Here is a 21,403-nt window from a genome sequence, read left to right as displayed (position 1 = left end):
TTTTTTTTTTTTAATAAAATTGTGCTCCTAATAAATGTGCTCCTAATAAATGCAAAGTTTTTTTCCCCTCCCCAGTTACCTAATATTTCATGAGTAAAATAATTGAATAGTGCCTCCCATTGGGCGTGTACTAAAACACAGAAAGATTACATGAATTGATGGAAACATGAATTGATTACATTCAAATCATAACATCAAAGCAGTACAATTATAGAAAAACTGTTCTACCATATAAATGATTTATATAAAATAATTTGCAATACTTAATATGGATGTACAGTAATGGCATCCTCTAGCTAAAACAACGTATTAAGTCAACATAAATGGTTAACATTAACACTTAGAACAAATTGGTGTAAAGACACGAAGATATGACTTCAGATTACTTGAAAGTCTCGTCACAATGTTTACAGTGGAAAGGTTTTACTCCAGTGTGAACAGACTGGAGTCTATTCAGAGTAGCTAACAAAGTGTAACCGTTGTTACAGTATTTACAGTGGAATGGTTTCTCCTGTGTGGACAAGCAGGTGTTTATTCAGTGCATTTGACTCACTGAAACTCGTCTCAGTGTTAACAGTGGAAAGGTTTTTCTCAGTGTGGACACGCTGGTGTCTTTTCAGAGAAGTTGAGTCAGTAAAACACTTGTTACACTGTTTACATTGGAAAGGTTTTTCACCAGTGTGGACAAGCTGGTGTCTCTTCAGGTTACCGGAGTCACTGAAAGTCTTGCCACAATGTTTACACTGGAAAGGTTTTTCTCCAGAATGGACGCGCTGGTGTTTCGTCAGGTGACCTGACTCACTGAAAGTCTTGACACAATATTTACACTGGAAAGGTTTTTCTCCAGTATGGATACGGTGATGTCTCTTCAGGTCAAATGAATGACTGAAATTCTTGTCACAATGTTTACACTGGAACGGTTTTTCTCCAATGTGAAGGTTCTGGTGGTATTTCAGAGAAGTTGAGTCAGTAAAACTCTCATCACAATGTTTACATTGGAAAGGTTTTTCGCCAGGGTGGACAAGCTGGTGTCTCTTCAGGTTACCCGAGGCACTAAATGTCTTGTTACAATGTTTACAGTGGAAAGGTTTTTCTCCAGAATGGATACGCTGGTGTCTCGTCAGGTGACCTGACTCACTGAAAGTCTGGTCACAATATTTACACTGCAAAGGTTTTTCTCCAATGTGAAGGTTCTGGTGGTATTTCAGAGAAGTTGAGTTAGTAAAACTCTGGTCACAATGTTTACATTGTATAGGTTTTTCTGCAACGTGAACATACTGGTGTGTTTTCAGAGAAGATGAGTCCGTAAACCTCTTGTCACAGTGTTTACATTGGAAAGGTTTTTCTCCAGTGTGGATACGCTGGTGTGTTTTCAGAGAAGATAATTGAGTAAAACACCTGTTACACTGTTTACATTGGAAAGGTTTTTCACCAGTGTGGACAAGCTGGTGTCTCTTCAGGTTACCCGAGTCACTAAATGACTTGTCACATCGTTTACAGTGGAAAGGTTTTTCTCCAGAATGGATACGCTGGTGTCTCGTCAGGTCACTTGGCTCACTGAAAGTCTTGTGACAATGTTTACACTGGAAAGGTTTTTCTCCAGTATGGATACGCTGGTGTCTCGTCAGATCACCTGACTCAATGAAAGTCTTGTCACAATGTTTACATTGGAAAGGTTTTTCTCCAGTATGGATACGCTGGTGTTTCGTCAACCTAGTTGTGTTACTGAAACTCTTGTCACACTGTTTACAATAGAAAGACTTCCTTCCGGTGTGGAAACAATGGTGTCTCTTAAGTTCAGTTGACCGATAGAAACTCTTGACACAATGTTCACAGATGTGTGTTTTCTTTCCTGTGAAGAGAGAGAGAGAGAGAGAGAGAGAGAGAGAGAGAGAGAGAGAGAGAGAGAGAGAGATACAGACAGACAGAAAAAGATGGGGGTGATAGAGGGGGAGAGGGGGGGAGCGAAGGGGAGAGGCAGATAACAAATAGTGAGTCACAATGTTTACAGTAGTAAGGATTTTCTACACACTGGTATCTCTTCAGGTCGGCTTTTGTCACAATTTTTACAGTGGAAAGGTTTTTCTCCTGTGTGGACACGAAGATGTGACTTCAGATTATTTGAAAGTCTTGTCATTATGTTTACAGTGGAAAGGTTTTACTCCAGTGTGAACATACTGGTGTCTATTCAGAGTAGCTAACAAGGTGCAACCGTTGTTACAGTATTTACAGTGGAATGGTTTCTCCTGTGTGGACAAACTGGTGTCTCGTCAGGTCACCTGACTCACTGAAAGTCTTGTCACAATGTTACAAAGGCAGGTTACAAATGGTGAGTCTAGACACGACTCGAAAAGCTTCCATCCTCAAACAGGTCCCGTGTTTGGGAGTTCTACGGCTTCATTGTTAAAGGTAGGGTAAGTGATTTACTTTGGTTAAAATAAGTGTTAAATAGCTTTATATTCTGATAATACACATGTAAGTCCTGTCCCAGAGTTTAACACAGACTTACCTCCACTAGTCTCCTCCCAATCATCACTATCTTCAGTTCCTTCAGAGTCAGATTCAAGTTCAACTTCAACTTCAGAGCCTGCTGGTAATGTCAACATTGACCCAACAGGCCCCTCTGGTCTTTGAAGTAACTCCTCCTGTTCCTCTTTAATGTGTGGAGGCTCTGGTTCCTCCTGGAGCAGACTGGGACTCATCTCCTGTTCTGGAGAAATCTCCTCTTTACACAAAACCATGTGCAGGATGTCTAGGAGCAGATAGCAACATGATAGTCAACACTGGACTACTACAATGTAAATCCAATCTTCCATGTTCCATGTACAAAATTAGCTATTACCTACCAAGATAAGATTGACTGAACAGTTACTAACTACAGGTTATTACATTACTGAAAGTTTTAGCAAGATTTTAGCAAAATAAAAAATAAATATTTGAAGTAATATATTTAGTTACTTTACCCCCAAAATGAATAATGGTGTTACGGCAAATGTTTTATTTGAATCATGAAATTCTGAAACAATTTCAAAACATGATACTTCACACCTGAGCTCTGATTTGGGAGTAAATTAGTCATGCCACTCAGTGCATGACGTTATGAAACAGAAGCACTTCTGACAATGAAAGCTTGAAATGTGGGTGGTATATGTAAAACATTTTTATGCCGTGGCTCTGTACATCTGGAAATGGGTCTGTGAGTTTGTGAATCTGTCTGCCTGTGTGTCTGGGGCAAATCTCACAAACTGCTGTACCGATCAGCGCCAAAAGTCTAGTGCACACTGCCAGTAGGCCAAGCAAGTATTTTTCACATCTGATAGAAATGTGTCGCATGTAATAGTAATGTTTCAGTTTTGTAAAGAGTAATGGTCCTTACACACCGGGGGCGATTTTTTCATGCGAATAATACGTTTTTTTGCAAGCTTTCACATCAGTTTTGCGGAGGGCAAAAGCATCTTTTAATTATTCGGACCGAGTCCGAATTTTGCGTATATTTGCATAATCGCCGGTGTGTAATGACCTTAAGAAAGTGCAGAGTGCAGACTGTAAGCTTTCAAATACTTACTAAAGTTGTTAACCACTTCAACGCTCTATAATTACTGAACTAACCCTCTATACTTAATGAACTAATACTTAGTTGATCGGGGTCAGGCCCTGTACTTTTCTTTTTTTCCACCTTGCAATGTGTTGTATATTGGCTATTTCAGGTAACTGTTCCCCCCACAATATAGGGATGTATTCCTGTCTCTCCAATAAGTCGATTCAATGGTTACAACTGGTTCAGAATGCTGCAGCCCGGGTCCTGACCGGCTTAAAAAAAAAGTACGATCATATCTCACCAATTCTGGCATCCCTACATTGGCTCTAAATCATTTTCAGAATTGATTTTAAAATGTTATTAATTTCCTTTAAGGCCATTTTTGGTCAGCCCCATCCTATATCTGCGACCTACTCTCGCCATACATACCGAAGCGAAATTTGAGGTCCTCAGACAAAATTCTACTCGAAATCCGATTTTCCCAGAAATAAACAAAAGGTGACCTTCACTTTCAGAGCTCCGACTCTCTGGAACGCCCTTCCTCTAGAGATCAGGCTCGCAGAGCCTGTGCCCCGGTTCAAATCCCTCCTGAAAACTCACTTTTATAAAGCTGCTTTTATTCCCTACGTGTTTTTACCCATTGTGTCCTACTGCATCGCTGCGTAATGTCTTTGTTTTGAATGTTTTTTTGCTCTATCTTTTTCTGTATGGTGTGTTTTTGATTCTCTGTGAAGCACTTTGTAACTTCCATGACTCTGAGGAAGGTCGAAAGACCGAAACGTCAGTCACTCTGTATACTTGCACCTAAATAATAAAAGGCTTAAAATGTCCATGTTGCTCCAGCGTTGATCTCTTCTGCACTTTGTAACTTTGTTTCGAAAGGTGCTATATAAATAAAGCTTTATTATTATTATTATTATTATTATTATTATTATTATCATTATTATTATGCTAGGGTTCAATTGGTTAAACCTCAAATCAAGAAGCTGAGAAAAAGCCAGTCAAAGATCTGTGTTATCTCACGCAGTTCAGACTCACAGACCCATTTCTAGACGCCTTGTCTCCTACAGAGCCACACCATAAAAATATGTTTTAGACCTACATCCATACTGTAAAGAAAATCACAAGGTGAAGTTATATGGTGCAGTTTTTTTTTGGCATTGCATTTGTGCAAAATTCAATGTTCTTTTGGATATGGTAATTTGCCATCATTATTGTATTATTATATGTATTATTATATTGTTATTGTATATATATATTAAGGAAAGGAAAAGCACATTAAACTTACTGAGGTGTGGATGGTCTTCAGGCTCCTCCTGTTTAATAGAAATGTCCCTGGCTGAGTCTGGATAGTTCATCGTCACCTGCAGTCTGGGCTCCACACACTGGTCTGAAATGAAGCAAGTGAATAATGACTTTAATAATTGGAGACCTAGTAGTGTCAAGAATAACAATACTATTTGTAGAAGGTAAAGACAAAATGGCCTTAGCCCAGCTCTCTCCAGAATCTTGAGATTATGGGATTTATGTATTATGGAAGAGATCACGCTTAACTTAAGTTTACACAAGGAACAATGGTCTAAAGTGAATAAGGTGAAAGTAACCAATCTGTTTTTAATGTTCTGCCTCAGTTCAAGCAGCAGGGGGCGTACAGTGCAACCATTTCTGTGAGCGTAAATTGTAACTGTTCACAAGTAGGGATGGGAGATCATATTTGATCACATAACCAGCCTTTCTTTGACCTCGGTAAGGAGAGTGATCTAAGTAGGGCTGCTAGCCTCTCATCTATATCTGAGCCCTTTTGCCGCACCCTAAAAAGCTCAGTGAGACTGTGAGATGTTTAGTTCAGATCTAGCCAAGATGATGGAAAGAGAGCCTTTGGTCAACAAGAAAAGTACAACCATTCCCCCCCCCCACACACACACACACACACACACACACACACACACACACACACACACACACACACACACACACACACACACACACACACACACACACACACACACACACACACAGAGAGAGGATAAAGACACAATCTAATAATGTTGCAAAATATAATTTCACCCATTCCTTTATACCTGCTGTAAACTTGTGATTTGACAATGACATAGGGAGAGAACCTTACAGTGGGTTTGGGGCTACATTTTCAGCTTGTGAACAAGACAGGAACACTATTTTCAATGCTGTGCATTACCTGGATGGGTCATTCATTCTAGTCTTGACATACTACATCGTGACAAATGTTTAGTTGGTAAGGATTCAATGTCTGGTGCATGAAGACATGGAGCTCTAACTTCACTTGACACGTACATCAACATTAGACTGTGTGGACAGAGTACAGATCCTGCTCATTTACAAGCTACGTTTGCACCTCATTGCTTATGGGATCTTTTGCAATGCTACAAAAACACTGATGTAACAAACTATAGGGTTAAATACTTGATAAGTCTTAGCTGTAGTATACAACCCTCGTAGACGTATTTATGATTCTGACGTCTTCAATCTACGAAGACGTCAGAATCATAAATACGTCTACGAGGGTTGTATACTACAGCTAGATAAGTCTAAAGGATAAAAAGGGTAATCAAATGTACATCTCAATTGCGTTTCAAAGTGAAATGTAATGGGATGAGCTGCAAGTCAAACATGGTTCTTTCAGTAAGAAAACAGACATCCTTAACAGCCTACAGTATAGGCTATGACTCTCCCTTCCTGTCTCCCTCCCAGTCCCTCCCTCTCTAATATATACTGTTCATACAGTATACTATAACCACTGCAATACAACACACTGACGTAACGATAGGGTTACATTAATAGCATCAACAAGACGCAACAAAACAATGTATCATTACTGCTGCGGCTGCTATTAACTGGTTGTTTATGATCACATTTATAACAAGCAACCAGATATAAGAATAATACGATTTATGTATCTTAACTCGTTCATCTCAAAATGATAAATGGATGAAACGCATCATGAATGAGTTGATCTTTACCTGCTGTGTTTCAGTGGTTGAGCTGCTTACAAACGTCCTCCTGCTGCTTAACGACGACACTGTTTAGAAACGACACGTTTTACTTTTCTTTGTATTTTAAAGTGTCAACAACAGTCAGGACGCATAGAGTTGTCAGGACGACGTCGCCATGTTGTTTTAACTAACTTCCTCTTATTATTCTTCTGTGGATTTTAGCGGAAGCTTGCATCCATTGTGTTGCATTACTGCCACCTGCTGGAGTTATTTAACTGCTACAGATTCCCATATCATAATTCTTCCCAACAGTCTGTCTCTCTTTAAAACATTGATTGATTGATTGATTGATGTAGTTTATTTAGAAAGACATGAGAATAGTACATGACAGTACATAACAGTACATGGAAGTACAAATTCACAATACAAGGTCTACTAAACTGGAAACCCTCATTAAGCACTAAGCTTGTTTACATTGAGCAAATGACTTCTTGCCTACTTCCACCACTCCCTTTATTCCTACTCCAGCTCTTTACATTCCCTCCTTTCTTCTACTTCCTGCAGTATAGAAGTATAAGCTCTACTGTTTCTGGTGCAGTGCTCACAGTCCAGTTGCAGTGTTGCCAAGTCTGCTTATTATTATAAGCGACTTTGGGCTTGTTTTTCTGTAAAAGTCACTTTAAATGTTGGTAGTTGCGGGTTGTGTTTTTTTGGGCTTATTTCTAAAATGTATAGTTGCTTATTTTGGGCTTGTTTCCTAAATGTTGTTTAAACCAGTGGTTCTCAGGTCAAGGACCCCCAAATGTACAGTAGCCTATATTTGTCTACGGACCCTCATCTAAAAGTAAAATGTTTTTAAAAGATTATTCAAATTGATTCACTTTTTTTTCAAGATTTATTTTCAAATATCCGATGCATATAAGGTTTAATATGTAGCCTAGTCACTTCTTTTGGGCTGTTTTCATAGATATGGTTGCTTATTTCTCTCACAAAATCTGGCATACCTGCCAATTGTCAAAACAGCTGCTGCCTCTCATCTCTGTACTTATTACATGAGAACAGGGCATGTTGCATTGCTTTTGCTCTTCTAACCACTCATCTTGCCAATGGAGCTCTAGTAGTTCTCTGCAAACACGGCTAAAGCATTCACATTTTCCTGACTGAACCTTCAGATCTAAGGTTTATTTCAACAGAACTTTCTTGGCCACTTTATCAAATATTGCATTACCCTCGACCCCGAGTGACCCCTTGTCTTATCCTTTTAGCATAACTTTAGACTGTACTACATGCACTTATATGAAAATTGTTAATAAAGTATTCAATCAAATTCAATGTTAACTTGTAGATCTGTTATTTTCGTCACGCGACTTCCTAGGCCACACGTATTTCACGTAATGCTAGACATGTTTTCTTATGAACAAAATCAATAGCCAAACACTATGTAAATTATATTCAAATTATCCAATATCCAATTTTCCAGGTTTTTTCATTTATAAATATTTCCAAATATTTCGGAATTTTGCAATGATAATTATTCTCATAATTCCTTAAAAATACATGCATGCATTTTTTCGGTCCGAAATTTTGCAATGATAATTATTCTCATAATTCCTTAAAAATACATGCATGCATTTTTTCTCCCTCGGTCATATGAGTAAAATAATTGAATTGATTACATTCAAATCATAATATCAAAACAGTAAAAGTCTAGAAAAACATTTGACTGTAATGGCATCCTCGAGCTATAAAGTAAACATAAATCATTAACGTTAACACTTAAAATAAATTGGTGTAAGGATTTAAAATAAGAAGCAAACAAAAGAGCTGGAGAATAAAGGCCTCCATTGACATGAACAGTATATATATCCATAATATTTTGCCTGTCTACCCGAGTTATTGAAACTCTTGTCACACTGTTTACAGTGGACATTCTTTTCTCCTGTATAGACTGTGGACACGAAGGTGTGCCTTCAGAGCACTTGAAACATTGAAACTCTTTTCACAGTGTTTACATTGAAAAGGTTTTACTACACACTGACTGGTGTCTCTTCAGGTCACCTGACTGAGTGAAATTCTTGTCACAATATTTACAGTGGAAAGGTTTTTCTCCTGTGTGGATAAGCTGGTGTCTCTTCAGGTGATCTGATTGCCTGAAAGTCGAGTCACAATGTTTACAGTGGAAAGGTTTTTCTCCAGTGTGGATACGCTGGTGTCTCTTCAGGTCATTTGACTCACTGAAACTCTTTTCACAATATTTACAGTTGAAAAGTTTTTCTCCTGTGTGGACACGAAGGTGTGACTTAAGATTACTTGATACATTAAAACTCTTGTCACAGTGTGTGCAATGGAAAGGTTTTTCTCCAGTGTGGATAAGCTGGTGTCTCTTCAGGTGATCTGACTGCCTGAAAGTCGAGTCACAATGTTTACAATGGAAAGGTTTTTCTCCAGTGTGGATATGCTGGTGTCTCTTTAGGTCATTTGACTCACTGAAACCCTTTTCACAATATTTACAGTGGAAACATTTTTCTCCAGTGTGAACATACTGGTGTCTTTTCAGAGTAGCTAACGTAGTGTAACTGTTATTACAATATTTACAGTGGAATGGTTTTTCTCCTGTGTGGACAAGCTGGTGTGTCTTCAGAGCACTTGACTCACTGAAACTCTTGTCACAATTTTTACAGAGGAAAGGTTTTTCTCCTGTGTGGACACGAAGGTGTGACTTCAGATTACCTGAAGTACTGAACCTCTTGTCACAGTGTTTACATTGGAAAGGTCTTTCTCCAGTATGGATACGGTGCTGTGTTTTCAGGGAGGATGATGCAGTAAAACACCTGTTACACTGTTTACATTGGAAAGGTTTTTCTCCAGTGTGGAAACAATGGTGCCTCTTCAGTTCAGTTGACCTACATAAACTCTTGTTACAGTGTTTACAGATGTGCGTTTTATTTCCAGTGAAAGAAAGCTGATGTGTCTGTACTTCTCCTAGTTCAGTTAAAGTCTTTGTAAACTGTTGATGACTGTAAGATCTCGGTTCATCTGTGTCTCCTTGTTCCCGGCTGGTTGTAGAGCTGGTGATTTGCTGACAGGCTGATGAGGTGATCTGTCCATTCCTCAGCATTTGGCAGTAGAGGTCATTGTGTCTCAACCTTATGTGTTTATGGAGGAAGACTTGCGATGTGAAGGAGTATGGACACTCAGAACAAGAGAAGAACTGAGTCTGGGAAGAATGGGATATCACTTCTGAGAGAGAGAGAGAGAGAGAGGCAGACAGACAGACAGACAGACAAAGATGGGGGTGACAGAGGGTGAGAGAAAGGTTAAAATGGTGAGTACAGACAATCAAAAAGCTTCCATCATCAAACAAGTCAGTTTTTTAGGAGTCCCACGGCTTCCCTGTTATTATTTCTCATTTTTCTCTATTTTTAGTCGGTATGCAAACTCCCAGTTTTCCCACACATGTCCTGTCCCTGTGTTTAACACTGACTGACCTCCACTGGTCTCCTCCCAATCATCACTGTCTTCAGTGACTTCAGTGTCAGAATCAAGCTTGACTTCAACTTCATAGCAGTTTGAAGAGATGTCTTCATCATCATCTTCACTTTTCACTGCTAGTGATGTCAACATTGACCCAACAGGCTCCTCTGGTCTTTGAAGTAACTCCTGCTGTTCCTCTTTAATCTGTGTAGCCTCTGGTTCCTCCTGGAGCAGACTGGGGCTCCTCTCCTGTTCAGGAGAAACCTCTTTACACACAACCATGTGCAGGATGTCTAGGAGCAGAAAAATAACATGATAGTGAACAATGGACTACTACAATGTAAATCCATTCTTCCATGTTCCACGTACATAATTTGCTATTACCTACCAAGATAAGATTGACTAAACAGTTACCAACTACAGGTTATTACACTTCACACCTGAGCTCTGATTTGGGAGTAAATTACTAGTCATGCCACTGATCAGTGCATGACGTTATGAAACAGAAGCACTTCTGACAATGAAAGATTGAAATGTGGGGGGTACAGTAGCTGTAAAATCTATGTAAAAGATTTTTATGGCATGGCTCTGTACGTCTGGAAATGGGTCTGTGAGTTTGTTAATCTGTCTGCCTGTTTGTCCGGGGCAAATCTCACAATCTTTTTTGCTGTGAAGCACTTTGTAACTTTGTTTCGAAGGGTGCTATATAAATAAAGCTTTACTATTATTATTATTATTATTATTAAGCTAGGGTTCAAATCGTCAAACTTTAAATCAAGAAGCTGCGAAAAAGCCAGTCAAAGATCTGTGTTATCTCACAGAGTTCAGACTCAGACCCATTTCTAGACGCCTCGTCTCATACAGAGCCACACCTTAAAAAAATACGTTTAAGACCTACATCCATACTGTAAAGAAAATCACAAGGTGAAGTTATACAGTATGGTGCCGTTTTTTTTTGGCATTGCATTTGTGCAAAATAGCTTTTGGATTATTTTATAATGTTATATTATTTTATTATCATATGTATTATTATATTGTTATTGTATATATATAATAAGGAAAGGAAGAGCACATGAAACTTACTGAGGTGTGGGTGGTCTTCAGGTTCCTCCTGTTTAATAGAAATATCTTCAGGTTCCTCCAGTTTAATAGAAATGTCTTCAGGTTCCTCCAGTTTAATAGAAATGTCTTCAGGTTCCTCCTGTTTAATAGAAATGTCTTCAGGTTCCTCCAGTTTAATAGAAATGTCTTCAGGTTCCTCCTGTTTAATAGAAATGTCCCTGGCTGAGTCTGGAGAGTTCATCTTCACCTGCAGTCTGGACTCACACACTGGTCTGAAATGAAGCAAGTGAATAAGGACTTTAATAACTGGAGACCTAGTAGTGTCAAGAATAACAATACTATTTGTAGAAGGTAAAGACTAAATGGCCTTAGCCCAGCTCTCTCCAACATGTGAATCTTGATATTATGGGATTTGTGTATTATGGAAGAAAACATGCTTAACTTAAGTTTACACAAGGAACAATGGTCAAAAGTGAATAAGGTGAAAGTAACCAATCTGTTTTTAATGTTCTGCCTCAGTTCAAGCAGCAGGGGGCGTACAGTGCAACCATTTCTGTGAGCGTAAATTGTAACTGTTCACAAGTAGGGATGGGAGATCATATTTGATCACATAACCAGCCTTTATTTGACCTCGGTGAGAGGAGTGATCTAAGACGGTAGTGCTGCTAGATTAATTACTATTTTAATTTAATTCAATTTTAAAGTATATATTTTGAAGCATTCCATTTCACAATGATCCTCTTTGTTTTGTCTTGTGTTTTTTATAAACACCCTCTCATTTACATGTACATCTGAGCACTTTTGCCTCTCCCTAAAAGCTAAGTGAGACTGTGAGATGTTTAGTTCAGATCTAGCCAAAATGATGGAAAGAGAGGCTTTGGTCAACAAGAAAAGTACAACCAATTAATCTATTTGGAAACACTTTGGTTTCAAGGAGTCTGGTGAGGAACAACAAACCAATACAGTGTAAGATTTGTTACAATGGTGTGTGCACCACAAGACTATGACTGATGTAATTCAAACACAATGGGTTCTATGACCAAACAATGAAGCAGCAAAAGAGAAAAGACACGGTGTGTGTGTGTGTGTGTGTGTGTGTGTGTGTGTGTGTGTGTGTGTACACTTAAAAGTAAAATATAATGAATTTACTTTATATATACTCTATGTATTATTATTTTTCTTTTTGATAACTCGTTTATGTTTTTGCACATTTTGTATATTATTGTTTGTCTTTAATTGTTTCGATGAATTGAATACACCCCAATTGAATAGACCCCTATAGTGCGTGCCAAAAATCCTGAAGGGGGCGTCAACAAGTGTCATTTAGTAGCGGCGGACATCTTTGAGGGGTCTAAAACAGGTTGACTTAACATTGCACCCCACAAGTATGTCTGCAGCTACAATGCCATTGTAATTGATTGCGTGAAACTATCACCTGTGCACCCAGTCTCAATGTTGTTTAACAAATAATTGGTCTATGAAAACAATGGGTTATCCTTGATTGATTGATTGATGTACTTTATTTAGTAAGACATGAGAACAACAGTACATGGAAGTACAAATTCACAATACAAGGTCTACTAAACTGGAAGACTCATTAAGCACTGAGCTTGTTTAAGATGAGATCCCCATGCACACAAATCATGATGATCCTTTAAGGCTTTTGTATTGAACTGTACTTTCTGTGTTTTTTTCGCAAACTGTGGAACCGATGGAACAGATTGTTCCTGGTTTTCGTTTTTTTTTATTTACAACTCTCACATGTAGCCTACATAAACGTTCAGATTTCAAATACAAAGTGCTGACCCCCATGCCATGGATGTAACAAGTTGAGCCGGTAAAGGTCTAAGTACCTGGATCTCCTGTATTGTTCAATAAAAAGCATTTTAATCCGATTGGAGGCCATTTCTTTTTTTTGGGTAATGTATCAGAGTGGAATACACCTCCCAACCAGTAGTGTCGCATAGTTGAAAGCATCGGAGAAAAATGTGGATAAAATGGCCGGCAATCGGATTAAAAAGCTTTTTATTGAACAATACGGAATATACAGGTACTTAGACCTTTGCCGGCTCAACTTGTTACATCCGTGGCATGGGGGTCAGCACTTTATATTTCAAATCTGAACGTTTATATATATGTGAGAGTTGTAAATGTAAAAAAAAACCTCGAAAACCAGGAACAATCGGTTCCATGACGCTTGTGACAGACTAGTAGCATGTACAGCAAATAGTTTTACCATGTTGTAAAAACACTGTCATTGTCACCCATTCACACTTCATAACGTTATGTCGCTTTACAACTGTCTGTTCCCCTAAACAGTTGCTACTTGCTAGCATTTAAAAAGCTGTTTAATGTTTATTACCGTATTCTAGGAGAACTTCATCTGTCCTATAGGGCTTTTTGTCTTATCCTTTTAGCATAACTTTAGACTGTACTACATGTACTTATATGAAACTTGTTAATAAAGTATTCAATCAAATTCAATGTTAACTTGTAGATCTGTTAATTTTGTCACACGACTTCCTGTATACATGAGGCCACAAATATTTCACGTGATGCTAGACATGTTTTCTTATGAACAAAATCAATAGCCAAACACTATGTTAATTATATTCAAACATTTTCCAGGTTTTGTCATTTCTAAATATATTTCCAGGAATTTCATGACCGTGGGAACCCTGAGAACATGTTATGCCAACACATGACATCAAAAGCCTCAGGCCCTCTTTTTTTGTTTTAATAAAATTGTCACACGTAAAATTGATCAAGTTTGTAATGATTATTATTCTCATAATTCCATAAAAAATCACACCCTGTGTGAAGTGGGCGGTGTCTTCCTAGCTAACCACAATACTGAATGGAGTCAACCAATATATATGCTTTGATCTGAAAGAGCCACTTAGTGTCAGCATGTGTCTTGCTAGCTAATCACAATACTGAATGGAGTCGATCAATCATGTACAAAAGATAAATACATTTATCTTTTGTAAAACACACTTTATGATGGACAAAACCATAACTTAAAAAAAACAATAATTTGGTTTTTTTTAAGTTATGGTTGCTTATATAGGGCTATGCACATGTGTCATGTGACACTGGCCAATCACAGTCCTGAATAGATTGTGATTGGCCAATCACAGCGCAGGATAATTGTACAAATTTCCAAACCTCACTTTTAGGGCCGGTTTCACTGCCCAAGATATTTGTACATTTTTCCAAATCTCACTTATAGGGGCGGTTTCACCGCCCAAAAATACATGCATACATTTTCCCCCTCAGTCAAATGAGTAAAATAATTGAAGTAGTGCCTCCCATTGGGGCATGTAATAAAACACAGCAAGATTACATTCCAATTACAATTGATTTAAACATGAATTAATGACATTCAAAGCATTATATCAAAACAGTAAAATTCCAGAAAAACTGCAAAATTATTTGCAATATATATGACTGTAATAGCATCCTCTAGCTAAAAAAAATAATTAAGTCAACATAAATCGTTGACGTTACACTTAAACAGGTGGTGCCATGGTTTTGCACTTTTTCTGTTTTTCATGTGTCTATGAGGTTGATAGTACTTTATTAAGCCCCCTGGTGGTGTTTTTATGGTGTTTTATGTCTTCTCTGACTACTTTGAGTTTCTTCCTGGGGGCTGAAACCTTGAGGGTCAAACGTGCCAATAGAAAAACAGCACATAGTGACATAGTAAAAACATGCCCTCCCCCTCATTATCATAATACAACAGGTGTGGGCATGAGGAGGAGGAGGGACTAGGACAGGTGGGTGGTGCTAAGGTGGTGGAGGAGGTGCTAAGGTGAGAACCAGGTATGCTTAATGAACTGGAGGCGTGTCCACATAAAAACATAATTTTAACACTTTCTGTACGCTTTTTTGAAAAAAATCTTCCTCCTAGTATAACCATAATACCTGATGATTATGTTTTAGGGGGGGGGGGGATCACTGAAAATCACGGCACCCCGTCTTTAAAACAAATTGGTGTAAGGATTTAAAATAAGAAGACAAAAGAGCTGGAGAATGGAGGCCTCTATTGACATGAACAGTATATATGAATGTCCATAATAATTTACTTGTCTACCCGAGTTATTGAAACTCTTGCCACACCGTTTACAGTGGACATTTTTTTTCACTTGTGTGGACTGTGGACACGAAGTGAGCACTTGAAACATTGAAACTCTTGTCATGAAAAGGTATTTCTACACACTGGTGTCTCTTCAGGTCACCTGATTGAGTGAAACTCTTGTCACAACATTTAACACATCGGGTGCCAAACACGGTAAAAACCGTGTTTTCAGAGAGTAGCGCTTAGGTGCCTAACACGGTAAAAACCGTGTTATCAGTCTTTTAGTTTTTTCCAAAAGGGGGGGGGAGCTAGCGCAGCTCTGGAATCACCCACGGTGACTCTGAGAAGGAAGGGACAACTGGATCACCGTGCCAAAAAACATGGCTCCCCGTCCGCTCCCGTTCTATCTCCTTGATAAAAACCTCTGTATCTCCTTAACTTTTTTACAGTGGGGAAAACGAGTCATTTTTGATGGGCGATTACTCCGTAATGGCGACTCGCGTGAGAGATGTTTTTGTTCCAGGCGTTAGCCAGGACCATCGATCGTCGTGCACGCATCCATTGTTTGCGTGTGGGTGCTCGCAGTGGAGTCCACAGCTATAAACAGCACAGCGTTACAAACGGTGAGATCTCTGGCACTCAACGTAATCTGTTTTAATAAAACGCTGGCACCCGTTGTGTTAAGTGGAAAGGTTTTTCTCCTGTGGACACGAAGGTGTGACTTCAGATTACCTGAAACACTGAAACTCTTATTACAATGTTTACAGTGGAAAGGTTTTTCTCCAGTGTGGATACGCTGGTGTTTCTTCAGGTCACCTGCCTCAATGAAACTCTTGTCACAATGTTTACAGTGGAAAGGTTTTTCTCCAGTATGGATACGCTGGTGAATCTTCAGGTGACCTAACTTACTGAAAGTCTTGTTACAATGTTCACAGTGGAAAGGTTTTTCTCCAGTGTGTGTACGCTGGTGTGCTTTTAAAGAACTTGACGTACTGAAACTTTTGTTACAGAGTGTACAGTGGAAAGGTTTTTCTCCAGTGTGAACAGACTGGTGTCTATCCAGAGTAGAAACCGAAGTGAAACTGTTATTACAATATTTACAGTGAAATGGTTTTTCTCCTGTGTGGACATGCTGGTGTGTCTTCAGAGCTCTTGACTCGTTGAAACTCTTGCCACAATTTTTACAGTGGAAAGGTCTTTCTCCAGTGTGGACACGAAGGTGTGACTTCAGACTACTGGAAGTATTGAAACTCTTGTCACAGTGTTTACATTGGAAAGGTCTTTCTCCAGTGTGGATACGCTGGTGTGTTTTCAGAGAAGATAATACAGTAAAACACCTGTTACACTGTTTACATTGGAAAGGTTTTTCTCCAGTATGGACACGCTGGTGTATTGTCAACTTAGTTGTGTTCCTGAAACTCTTGTCACACTGTTTACAGATGTGTGTTTTATTTCCTGTGACAGTCAGATGATGTGTCTGTACTTCTCCTAGTTCAGCTAAAGTCTTTGTAAACTGTTGATGACCGTAAGATCTCGGTTCAGTGTCTCCTAGTTCCCGGCTGGTGATTTGCTGACAGGCTGTTGAGGTGATCTGTCCATTCCTCAGCATTTGACAGTAGAAGTCATTGTGTCTAAACCTTATGTGTTTATGGAGGAAGACTTGCGATGTGAAGGAGTATGGACACTCAGAACAAGAGAAGAACTGAGTCTGGGAAGAATGGGATATCACCTCTGAGAGAGAGAGAGACAGACAGACAGACAAAGACGGGGGTGACAGAGGGTGAGAGAAAGGTTAAAATGGTGAGTACAGACACAAACGAAAAGCTTCCATCATCAAACAGGTCAGTTTTTTAGGAGTCCTACGGCTTCCCTGTTGATATTTCAGTTTTTGTTCATCATCTTTCTCTTTTCTTAGTCATGACATGAAATGCAGCTCAAAGTACTTTACAGAGCAAGAATACAATTACAGAAAAAGTACAACTAATTTAACAATAAGGCAAAAAGAAAAGCATAAGCATAAGGGTCCTTTCAGACGGCAAGCGGCTAACGTGCCTATGTAATTCACTTTCAATGAGAGGCGGGCGATTATTTGGGACGCGTAGAGAAGTTGAGGGGCGGTGAGGCGAGCAGGCGCGGTCCCGTGAAATTTTCGCGCACATGCTCGTTTGTGCGCGAGCGCGGCGGGAGCTGGATTGTGGTGAGCTTTTGTTTTCTCCGCACCATGCAGGAGGAGAAAACGGCAGTGATCGCCGCTGATCCGAGCGGTACCGCCCACGTGCCGTGTGTTACGACCTTAAAACAACAGCATTAACACTGACTGACCTCCACTAGTCTCCTCCCAATCATCACGGTCTTCAGTAACTTCAGTGTCAGATTCAAGTTCAACTTCAACTTCATAGCAGTGTGAAGAGATGTCTTCATCATCATCTTCACTTTTCACTGCTAGTAATGTCAACATTGGCTCCTCTGGTCTTTGAAGTATCACCTCGTCTTCCTCTTTAATGTGTGGAGGCTCTGGTTCCTCCTGGAGCCAACTGGGACTCCTCTCCTTTTCAGGAGAAACCTCCTCTTTACACACAGCCATGTGCAGGATGCCTAGGAGCAGAAAAATAACATGATAGTTAACACTGGACTACTACAATATAAATCCATTCTTCCATGTTCCACGTACAAAATTAGCTATTACCTACCAAGATAAGATTGACTAAACAGTTACCAACTACAGGTTATGACAGTTCTGAAAGTTTTAGCAAGATTTTAGCAAAAAAAAAAATATATATATTTGAAGTAATATATTTAGTTACTTAACCCCCAAAATGAATAATGGTGTTACGGCAAATGTTTTATTTGAATCATGAAATTCTGAAACAACTTCAAAACATGATACTTCACACCTGAGCTCTGATTTTGGAGTAAATTAGTCATGCCACTTTTGTTTCATACGTTATGAAACAGAAGCACTTCTGACAATGAAAGCTTGAAATGTGGGTGGTAGCTGAAAAATCAAAAGATTTTTATGCCGTGGCTCTGTACGTCTGGAAATGGGTCTGAGAGTTTGTGAATCTGTCTGCCTGTGTGTCTTTGTAAAGAGTAAGAAAGTGCAGAATGCAGACAGTAAGCTTTCAAATACCACTTAAACGCTCTATAATTACTGAACTAACCCTCTATACTTAATGAACTAATCCTTAGTTGATCGGGGTCGGCCCTGTACTTTTACTTTTTACCCTGTACGGTTACAACTGGTTCAGAATGCTGCAGCCCGGGTCCTGACCGGCTTAAAAAAGTACGATCATATCTCACCAATTCTGGCATCTTTACACTGGCTCCCTATAAATTTACGAATTGATAAAAAAAAAAATAGCTTTAAGGCCATTTCTGGTCTGGCCCCATCCTATACAGTATCTCTGACCTACTTGAGCCATGGCTCGAGTAGGTCGAGTAAGTCGGAGATATACAGTAGCCATACATACCTTTGGTTTATATGGCTTTTTTAAGTCCTCAGACAAAGCAATTTCAGGTCCTCAAACAAAGCTCTACTCGAAATCCCATTTTCCAAAAAAGGGTTCGCTTTCATAACTCCTACTCTCTGGAATACCCTCCCTCTAGAGATTTTATAAAGCTGCTTTTATTCCCTACATGTTTTTACCCATTGTGTCCTACTGCATCGCTGCGTAATGTCTTTTTAATGTTTTTTGCTCCATCCTTTGCTGTATGGTGTGTTTTTGATTCACAACTTTGTTTCAAAAGGTGCTATATGAATAAAGCTTTATTATTATTATTATTATTATTATTATGCTAGGGTTCAAATGGTTAAACCTCAAATCAAGAAGCTGAGAAAAAGCCAGTCAAAGATCTGTGTTATCTCACGCAGTTCACACTCACAGACCCATTTCTAGATGCCTCGTCTCCTACAGAGCCACACCATCAAAATAAGTTTTAGACCTACATCTTTACTGTAAAGAAAATCACAATGTGAAGTTATATGGCCCAGTTGTCTTTCGCATTTGTGCAAAATTCCATGTGGTTTTGGATATGGCAATTTGCCATTATTATTGTATTATTATATGTATTATATTGTTATTGTATATTAAGGAAAGGAAGAGCACATTAAACTTACTGAGGTGTGGGTGGTCTTCAAGTTCCTCCTGTTTAATAGAAATGTCCCTGGCTGAGTCTGGACGGTTCATCTTCACCTGCAGTCTGGGCTCCACAGTCTGGTCTGAAATAAAGCAAGTGAATAAGGACTTTAATAACTGGAGACCTAGTAGTGTCAAGAATAATATAATAATACTATTTAAAGAAGGTAAAGACAAAATGGCCTTAGCCCAACTCTCTCCAGAATCTTGAGATGATGGGATTTATGTATTATGGAAGAAATCCTCTCTCTCTCTCTCTCTCTCTCTCTCTCTCTCTCTCTCTCTCTCTCTCTCTCTCTCTCTCTCTCTCTCTCTCTCTCTCTCTCTCTCTCTCTCTCTCTCTCTCTCTCTCTCTCTCTCTCTCTCTCTCTCTCTCTCTCTCTCTCTCTCTCTCTCTCTCTCTCTCTCTCTCTCTCTCTCTCTCTCTCTCTCTCTCTCTCTCTCTCTCTCTCTCTCTCTCTCTCTCCAAAGTGAAATATAATGGGAAACATGGTTCTTTCAGTAAGGAAAACAGACATCCTTAGCCTACAGTATAGGCTATAAGTCTCTCTCTCTCTCCAATACTGTGTAGCCTATATATAGGCACAGTATAGTATACTGCTATAGTATAATGATGATACTATATTTATAGTATAATGGTTATACTATAGCCACTGCAATACTACAACACACTGATGTAACGATAGGGTTTTGATTGATTGATGTACTTTATTTAGTAAGACATGAGAACAGTACATGACAGTACATAACAGTACATGGAAGTACAAATTCACAATACAAGGTCTACTAAACTGCTCATTAAGCATGCAGCTTGTTTAAGATGAGAACCCCATGCACACAAATCATGATGACATATAAGAGACAGACAGATATACACACTACTATACAGAATGTCATACAATCAGCTTTCAGGTTACTGGTATGAAGAGAGAAAAAATATATATACAAAAGAGGAAAATGAAGGAGGGGGGGGGTAGGTTAAGACTTAGACAGGGGCCATTTTCGAATTGCAGCCTCCTGAAGGTGTATCTTTAGGGCAGTTTTGAAAGTGAGTAGGGTTTTACACTCCTTTACTCCTTTTGGTAGGGCATTCCACATTTTTGATTACATTAATACTAGTGGCATCAACAAGACGCAACAAAACAATGTATATTATTACTGCTGCGGCTGCTATATGACCACTGGTTGTTAATGATCACATTTATAACAAGCAAGCAGATATAAGAGTAATACGATTTATGTTTCATCTAAAAAGATAAACGGATGAAACACAACATTGATTTGTTCATCTTAAATGTTATAAATGGATGAAACGCATCATGAATGAGTTGATCTTTACCTGCTGTGTTTCAGTGGTTGAGCTGCAAACGTCCTCCTGCTGCTTAACGACGACAGTGTTTAGAAACGACACGTTTTACTTTTCTTTGTATTTTAAAGTGTCAACAACAATCAGGACGCATAGAGTTGTCAGGACGACGTCGCCATGTTGTTTTAAGAAACTTCCTCTTATTATTCTTCTGTGGATTTTAGCGGCAGCTTGCATCCATTGTGTTGCATTACTGCCACCTGCTGGAGTTATTTAACTGCTACAGATTCCCATATCATAATTCTTCCCAACAGTCTGTCTCTCTTTAAAACATTGATTGATTGATTGATGTAGTTTATTTAGAAAGACATGAGAATAGTACATGACAGTACATAACAGTACATGGAAGTACAAATTCACAATACAAGGTCTACTAAACTGGAAACCCTCATTAAGCACTAAGCTTGTTTACATTGAGCAAATGACTTCTTGCCTACTTCCACCACTCCCTTTATTCCTACTCCAGCTAATCCAGCTCTTTACATTCCCTCCTTTCTTCTACTTCCTGCAGTATAGAAGTATAAGCTCTACTGTTTCTGGTGCAGTGCTCACAGTCCAGTTGCAGTGTTGCCAAGTCTGCTTATTATTATAAGCGACTTTGGGCTTGTTTTTCTGTAAAAGTCACTTTAAATGTTGGTAGTTGCGGTTTGTGTTTTTTTGGGCTCGTTTCTAAAATGTATAGTTGCTTATTTTGGGCTTGTTTCCTAAATGTTGTTTAAACCAGTGGTTCTCAGGTCAAGGACACCCAATAGCCATATGTATTTGTCTACGGAC

At 39.0% G+C, this 21,403-nt stretch overlaps 2 protein-coding genes across 2 annotated transcripts; both read right to left on the bottom strand.

Moving 5' to 3' along the window:
• Positions 1–109: 109 nt before the first annotated feature.
• On the bottom strand, positions 110–6,654 carry LOC308090569 (uncharacterized protein). The gene is made up of 4 exons (XM_080435795.1): positions 6,538–6,654; positions 4,827–4,928; positions 2,510–2,752; positions 110–1,852 (listed from the first exon to the last, which is right to left on the bottom strand). Exons 2-4 carry the CDS (start codon positions 4,894–4,896, stop codon positions 492–494), a joined length of 1,674 nt encoding a protein of 557 aa, XP_080291921.1. The 5' UTR covers positions 4,897–4,928; positions 6,538–6,654; the 3' UTR covers positions 110–491.
• An 8,398-nt stretch (positions 6,655–15,052) lies between these two features.
• Positions 15,053–20,733, bottom strand: LOC308090570 (uncharacterized protein). The gene is made up of 4 exons (XM_080435796.1): positions 20,603–20,733; positions 19,245–19,346; positions 17,450–17,722; positions 15,053–16,858 (listed from the first exon to the last, which is right to left on the bottom strand). The coding sequence occupies exons 2-4, from the start codon at positions 19,312–19,314 to the stop codon at positions 15,654–15,656; spliced, it is 1,548 nt and encodes a 515-aa protein (XP_080291922.1). The 5' UTR covers positions 19,315–19,346; positions 20,603–20,733; the 3' UTR covers positions 15,053–15,653.
• Positions 20,734–21,403: the final 670 nt, after the last annotated feature.

Source organism: Gymnoscopelus braueri, assembly GCF_963280865.1.
Source record: "Gymnoscopelus braueri genome assembly, chromosome: 8".
In the NCBI taxonomy this organism is placed as follows: Eukaryota; Metazoa; Chordata; class Actinopteri; order Myctophiformes; family Myctophidae; genus Gymnoscopelus; species Gymnoscopelus braueri.
The sequence above is the reverse complement of the archived record's forward strand: the minus strand, read 5'-3'. Positions and strand labels throughout refer to the sequence as shown.